This window comes from Malus sylvestris, chromosome 13 (genome assembly GCF_916048215.2).
Source record: "Malus sylvestris chromosome 13, drMalSylv7.2, whole genome shotgun sequence".
In the NCBI taxonomy this organism is placed as follows: Eukaryota; Viridiplantae; Streptophyta; class Magnoliopsida; order Rosales; family Rosaceae; genus Malus; species Malus sylvestris.
This window is the reverse complement of record NC_062272.1, coordinates 33,847,446-33,854,606: the sequence shown is the minus strand read 5'-3', so window position 1 is coordinate 33,854,606 and position 7,161 is coordinate 33,847,446. Positions and strand designations below refer to the sequence as shown.

Below are 7,161 nucleotides of genomic sequence, written 5' to 3'. Positions count from 1 at the left end.
TCAACCCGTCAGATTTGTTGTGAGCTTTGAAACTCTATTTTCTCTTGCTCAGATCAGCATGCTTTCTTCATCGAAGTTGTTCCTTAACTTGTGAACTACAACATATCCAAATTTGAGGTCCCTCGGAGCAGTATAACTCCAGAAATCCAGGTATGATGAGTGACTGTTTATCATTTGTCTGTCAACCCGTCAGATTTGTTGTGAGCTTTGAAACTCTATTTTCTCTTGCTCAGATCAGCATGCTTTCTTCATTGAAGTTGTTCCTCATCGACTCTTTCATAACATATCAAAAATTCAGGATGAACTAACGGTTAAATATTTCCAGATCTTCGAAACATCACAACAGCTTCGAAATCTGCAAGAAGCCGACCATCATGTTTGGAGCTTCAACACTTTAATTTCCGTCGCTCAAACAGAAACGATTCCTTCTTGAAAGTTGTTCATCTGCTCAAGAACTAGAGGGTGTCCAAAATTCAGCTCCATTGGAGAAAAGAAGCAGCTGCAAAAATTTGATAGGGGAAAGGAGGCGAAGCTTTGTTGGATTTCTAGGCTGGGGAAGATTCCAGTTTTTGTAGCAACTTCAGTACTGGTGAATTGCTTGTATTTTTGTCCATAACTAAATTTTGGACTTTGAATTATTATTTGATCTATTATAATATGTTTGGGAACATATATAAGTGAATAAATAAGAAGGAAGATTTTGGGCCCTTGTGGGTGTAAAACAAAAAATGTTTATGTTTACCCAAGTGTTTTTGTACAAGTTCAAGGGCATCTTGGGTTTTGTGAACAAAATTTGTTTATTTGGAGCAAGGTTTTGTGTTGAAGCTTTGTAGGTGAAGCTTTGGTGTTGAAGCTTTCTAGGTGAAGCTTTGATGGTGAAGCTTTGTAGATGAAGCTTTGTAGATGAAGCTTTCTAGGTGAAGCTTTGATGGTGAAAGTATGTAGAGGGAGCTTTCTAGGTGAAGCTTTTTTAGGTGAAGCTTTGTAGGTGAAGCTTTTTTAAGTGAAGCTTTTCGGGTGAAGTTTTTTGGGTGAAGCTTTGTGGGTGAAGCTTTTTAGGTGAAGCTTTGGAGGTGAAGCTTTTCGGGTGAAGCTTTTTGGATGAAGCTGTTTTTTTTTTTTTTTTTTTTTTTTTTTTGGCGCTTGACACGGTCTTCATTTGCTTGTTTTGTAGTGACTGTAGAAGACGGATTGCTTTCTGATTGAGAAGGGTTCCGGCATCGCTTTGCACCATCTTCATGTGGGTAATATAGGAACTTCCTTATGTTTTGATCATGCATGTAGTGATAGAATTTGTTTCTTCTTATTGTAGATGTCAGAGCCTGGAAGTTCTAGTGATGAGGGCTCTTCTAGCTTTAGCTCTAAGTCTGAGTCTGCAATGTCGGAGTCTTCAGGGTCTTTGTTAGAGTCCGGTACTAGAGAAACATTGGATGATCTTCCCAACCGTCAAACTTTAGCTATTGCTAGTTCTTCCTCCATGGCGTTGGGTGAGGGGGTTGTTTTTGATGCCATACCCATAGTTCGCTCTGAGTTCACAGCAGACCATCTAAAGAATAACTTGTTAGATAATGAGAAGCAGGTTGAGGCGCTAAGGCAGTCATGTAATATCCCTCGTAGTGTAGGGATACGTTTGGTACATGATGAAGAATGGCCTTCTGAGCCTCCCCAGGGTCATGTTATGTTCTACACCCAGATATTACTAACTTTAGGGGTGAGACTACCTTTACATCCGTGGTTGCAAAAGATGTTATCTTTGATCGGATATGCACCTGGGCAACTCAATCCTGGTTTCTGGGATACTTTGATTGGATTTTATATCATTTGGATGGAGTGTGGGTTGTGTGAGCCTTCCTTCCATCAGTGGCGTTACTGTTACAAGATGCGCCCAGCAAAATCATGCACTGGTTATGCCGAGTGTGCATGTCGGAGTGAGAGAAAGCGTATTGTGTATGGTAAGAAAAAGGCATACTACACATGGAAAAACCGTTGGTGCTTTCTGTATAATGATTGGGAGTATGATAAGGGTGTCACGCCTGAGCGACGTGTGCTTACTCACTTCCAGACTGTAGGTTGTAACGTATCAACCGTTCGTACTATTTGCTATTTGTTGTGGTCTTTTCTTGCTTCTAACACTTTGCTTCATGTAGTGACGCGGGGCACCATCAAACTGTTTGGGCATGAGCTATCTGACATAGAGAAGGTGTTGAGGGTGCCCAAAGAGGATAGACACTTAAGCAAGCTACGACCCTTATTTCGTCGGTACGGTTTCCAACCCTTAGTTTCCGAGAGCCAGGGACGATCGAGTAAGTTGTATCCTTCATGTAAACTTTGCTCTTTTCCTTACTTTATTTGGAAAGTTGTATTTCTTATTTTGATTTTCCTTATGCAGTGGAGAAGGTAAGCAAGAAAACAGGGACTAGCACCCATAAAAGGAAAGCACCAGTGTTAGTTCCTTCGGAAGACATCCTACCGCATAAGAAAATTCATAAGTTCCGAGGGGAACCATCCGTTAGACCTAAGTCCCAAGATGGGGTCCTTAAGGGGCTTGCCTTTAGGAAGACTGGAGTCGAGGCCGTTGAAAATGCTGCTACCGTAGTTGCAGGAGAAGGGAGCCGACTGTTGCCTCCTCCTCTTACTATGGAGCACACTGTCCAGGAAAGTGATCCTGGTTCCCGCCATGAGGGGAAAGGCAAGGAAAGAGCTGGCAGTGTCCCGTGGAAGGACTTGAGGGTTGCCACGCGGCCAAAGGATTTTGGGGATATCAACAATTGCTTGGCAGGGCGTCGATTCGCCTTCGATGAGCTCGGAGAGCCCTTAGCTAAGGATGAATCGGATTGCGACCGGATGTTGAAGCTGTCTTCATATGTGAGTGTTACTTTGTCATTTCCTTACTTTTTCCTCTTTATTATCATTATTTAGGTAGTGATGATCGTCTTGCCATGCAGGTCATGGCCGAGTATCACGACAGACTGCAAGAGGTTGAGCGGTACAAGGCAAAATTGAAGGAGAATAAGCAGCTTGTGGACGAGGCCCGAAGGAATAAGGGACTTTTGACTCAGGCTCTCCAACTGAAGGACGAAACCATGGAGAGCTTGAAAAGGCGAAATGGTGAGAACCTAAGGCTTAAGAAATTGTTTGAGGTAACTAAAAAACAGTTGGAGGTGGCTACCTTGGAGGTATCCAAGGTTAGGGGAGAATTGGATGGTGCCTTAGTTGAGATTTCTGAACTGGAGAAGAGCATTCCAACTGAAAGGGAGGCTGCTGTGCAAGAATACTTAAGTTCTTCGACCTTTCATCTTGCTATTAAACCCTACTGTGCTCAAGAAGCTCGCTTTGAAAAAAGGAAATGGATGGCCGTCCTTGATCGTTATGATGATGGGAGCATTCTTCGAAAATACCACGAAGATATAGATGAGCATCATCGAAAGGGCGAGACATTTGTCCTTGCTGTTGATCCTAGCAGCGAAGATGAGTCTGATAATGAAGGTAATGCTGATGCACAGACTCAGCATGGTGAAGAGGATCTTGGGGATGCAGAGGATGATGGTAGGATGCGGAGTGATACTGCCAGGGGTTCGGCTTCAGATGAGAATGAATAGCAGTGTCTTTACTATCTGCATGTATTCTGGATGTAGTAGTCTGATGTGTGTATAACATGTGCCCATGTTATAAGCTTGAGAGTTTTGGATTTTAGGTGTTTATGAGTGTTTGCACTATTATTAATGCATGTTTGGCTATGTATGAATAGATCTATTGTTTGGATATAAGCCATTGTTTGGTTGTTCCTTTCTTTGTATAGTCTTGTCGACACATACTTAGATTTTGTTTCGTGTTGGATATATCTGCTTTGAGGTTTCAACACTTGAGTGTTCCCTTGCTAGGAATGTAAAAGAGTGAGGGCTGAGTTGGCTAAATTACCTCTTTATTGAATTCATTGCCAAATGGCCTTCATTACATAGGATGCCGAACGGCTATAGCTCAACACTTGTACATCGTGAGTCTATTTGTAGTAGTACTTCAAGTGATCAGCGTTCCATGGATGGCCAAGGGTCTTGCCATCGGAGCTTCTAAGTGTGTAAGAGCCAGGGCGACTGATGCCAATGACTTCATACGGTCCATCCCAGTTTGGACTAAGTGTGCCTTCACTCGGGACTCTGTTGCAGAGTAATCTTTTCTTTAAGACCCAGTCTCCTATTTTGAAAGAACGAGGCTTGACCCTAGAGTCATAATAGTTGGAGATGCGCTGCTTGTAGGCGACATTCCTCAAGTGAGCTTGGTTTCTGTGTTCCTCGACTAAATCCAAGTTGAGGGTGAGTTGTTTGTCATTTTCACTTTGAATGTAGTTCTGGACTCGGAATGTTGCTCATAGGAGTAAGAGGCTCTGGAGGGGAATGAGGAATAGTTGCATATCGTTGACATTTGTCACATGAGCGGGATACTTTGATGGCATCCTGGTGGAGTGTTGGCCAGTAATATCCTTGGCGAAAAGTCTTGTGTGCTAGGGACCGAGATCCAGCATGATCTCCACAGACTCCCTCATGTATTTCCCGAAGGACGATTTCCGCCTCGGCAGGCGTAAGACACCTTAAGTATGGCAGGCTAAAACCTCGCTTATAGAGTTGATCATTGATGATCAGGTAACGGGTAGACTTGTATCGAATTTGCTTAGCCTGGACTTTATCATTTGGGAGGGTGCCATGAGCAAGGAAATTATAGATCGGGGTGATCCAACTATCCCCCTGTTGTAAGTTGCATACTTCTGCGGCCATGGTGCTTGGTGTTGCCAACAGTTCGACATGAATTTTTCTTCCAATCTTGTCTTCCACAGCTGAGGCGAGGCGAGCCAGGGCGTCTGCATGACTGTTTGCCGCTCGAGGAACTTGGGTGATCTGGTAGTGGAAGTGCTTGAGCAAAAGTTACGTTTGCGCAAGATATGCTGCCATGGAGCTGTCCTTAGCATCAAAGTTGTTGGTAACCTGGTTGACCACTAATTGGGAGTCACTGAAAATATCAATTTGTTTAACCCCGAGGTGTTTGGCCAAACGTAATCCTGCTAGAAGGGCTTCATACTCGGCCTCATTGTTTGATGCCTTGAATTTGAAACGAAGAGCATACTCCATTGCTACTTTGTCGGGCGTAGTCAAGACTAGTCCTGCTACACAGCCCTGTTGGTTGGATGAGCCATCAACATACAGACTCTATGCTGAGGTCGTTGATTCTACTTTCTGAGCTTCCGATGGTAATGAAGCTACTGCTTCAGGTGTAGAAGCAATGTCAACAGGATATGTGAAGTCGGCGATGAAATCTGCTACTGCTTGACCTTTTTTGGCTGGTTTTGGTTGGTAGGAGATGTCAAACTCACCCAATGCTATTGCCCATTTGATCATTCGTCCAGACGTGTCAGGACTCTGGAGTATCTGTGGAAGAGGGTGATTGGTAAGCACGATGATGGCGTGTGCTTGGAAATAAGGGCGAAGTTTCCGAGCAGACATGACCAATGCTAGAGCTAATTTCTCAATGTTGGAATATCGTGTCTCCGCATCTTGTAGGGCCTTGCTAGCGTAGTAGACGGGCCGTTCGACACCACTTTCCATTCGAATAAGAACAGAACTGACTGCTGAAGCCGAAACCGATAGATAGATAATGAGAGTGTCACCAACTTCTGGTTTGGAGAGCAGAGGGGCTTTACTCATGTACTCTTTGAGGTTCCTGAATGCCTTGGCACATTCCTCCGTCCATGTAATGTACTTCTTATTTCCCTTGAGTGCTTTGAAGAAAGGAGCACATCTGTCTGTGGCCTTAGAGATGAATCTGGTTAAGGCTGCCACCTTGCCAGTAAGGCTTTGGATGTCTTTTGAAGTTATTGGCTCTTTCATGTCGAGGATTGCTTTGATCTTTTCAGGGTTAGCTTCAATGCCTCGCTGGCTAATCATGAAGCCTAAGAATTTGCCAGAGCCCACGCCGAAGGCACATTTGTTGGGGTTCAACCTCATTCGATACCTCTTTAGAATGGTGAAAGTTTCAGATAGGTTGGTGATGTGTTGGTCAGCATGTTTGCTTTTGACTAGCATATCATCAACGTAAACTTCCATGTTCTTCCCAATTTGTTCGGCGAACATTGAATTGACCAGTCTCTGATAAGTTGCTCCTGCGTTCTTTAGGCCGAAAGGCATGACTTTATAGCAATATAGTCCCCTGTCAGTAGTGAAGGCCGTGTGTTCTTGGTCTGAGGGGTTCATGAGGATTTGGTTGTATCCTGAATAAGCGTCCATAAAGCTCAAGAGCTCACACCCTGCCGTAGAGTCTATAAGCCTGTCAATAAAAGGAAGAGGGAAACTATCTTTCGGACACCCTTTGTTTAGGTCGGTGTAGTCAACACACATCCTCCATAAGACCTTTTGAAGCGAAAGACTTTCTTTGGTCGGATTTTTCCTAACAAGGACCACATTTGCTACCCATGTCGGGTAATTGACTTCGCGGACAAAGCCTATGCCTTTGAGTTTTTCAACTTCTGCTTTCATTGCCTCGTATCGTTCAGCGTCATAAGATCTTCGCTTCTGTCTCACCGGCTTGATCTTGGGGTCAATACTCAAACGATGACAGATGACATCGGGAGAGATGCCTGGCATGTCCTCGTATGACCAGGCGAAGACTTCAGTGTTCTCTTTCAAAAAAGATATCAATGCTAACCGAAGGGGTGGTGACAAAGTGGTGCCAATATTCACCATGCGGTCTGGATGATCTCTTGAGATAGGTACCTTCTCCAACTCTTCAGCAGGTTGGGCTTGCTGGGTGAAAGAGTCATCTCGAGGATCATCGGGTTGATTGTTGCTATCAGGAAGATCCAAGTTCGCTTCATCTAGGCTGGTCTTTGTGACTTGGTCATGTACAGACAGGGTTTCCTTGGGTCCGGGCAAGTGTTGTTGCTTAACTGAAGTGTTGTAACATGATCGTACACTAAGCTGATCTCCTCTGATGTAGCCGTTGCCATGGGGGGTTGGAAATTTCATCAACAGCATATGCGTGGATACCATAGCCTTGAGATCATTGATGCCTGTGCGCCCAAAGATGACATTGTATGCCGTTGGGCAGTCAACCACTAGGAAGTTAGTGGTAATGGTAGCCGTGTAAGGGCCTGTACCAATAGTAAAGGGTAAATGT

At 44.2% G+C, this 7,161-nt stretch overlaps 1 protein-coding gene across 1 annotated transcript; it reads left to right on the top strand.

The window, feature by feature from the left end:
• Positions 1 to 1,076: 1,076 nt before the first annotated feature.
• On the top strand, positions 1,077 to 3,954 carry LOC126595709 (uncharacterized). Its single transcript, XM_050262011.1, has 3 exons — positions 1,077 to 2,303; positions 2,390 to 2,865; positions 2,946 to 3,954. Exons 1-3 carry the CDS (start codon positions 1,313 to 1,315, stop codon positions 3,597 to 3,599), a joined length of 2,121 nt encoding a protein of 706 aa, XP_050117968.1. The 5' UTR covers positions 1,077 to 1,312; the 3' UTR covers positions 3,600 to 3,954.
• The last annotated feature ends 3,207 nt before the right edge of the window (positions 3,955 to 7,161 follow it).

What these genes read in the sequence shown, in the direction of transcription:
- LOC126595709 (XM_050262011.1), top strand. Translation starts at nt 1,313, where the DNA reads ATGTCAGAGCCTGGAAGTTCTAGTGATGAGGGCTCTTCTAGCTTTAGC. An exon ending in CGAGAGCCAGGGACGATCGA is followed by an intron (nt 2,304 to 2,389) that starts GTAAGTTGTATC and finishes TTCCTTATGCAG; the next exon opens with TGGAGAAGGTAAGCAAGAAA. An exon ending in TGTTGAAGCTGTCTTCATAT is followed by an intron (nt 2,866 to 2,945) that starts GTGAGTGTTACT and finishes CTTGCCATGCAG; the next exon opens with GTCATGGCCGAGTATCACGA.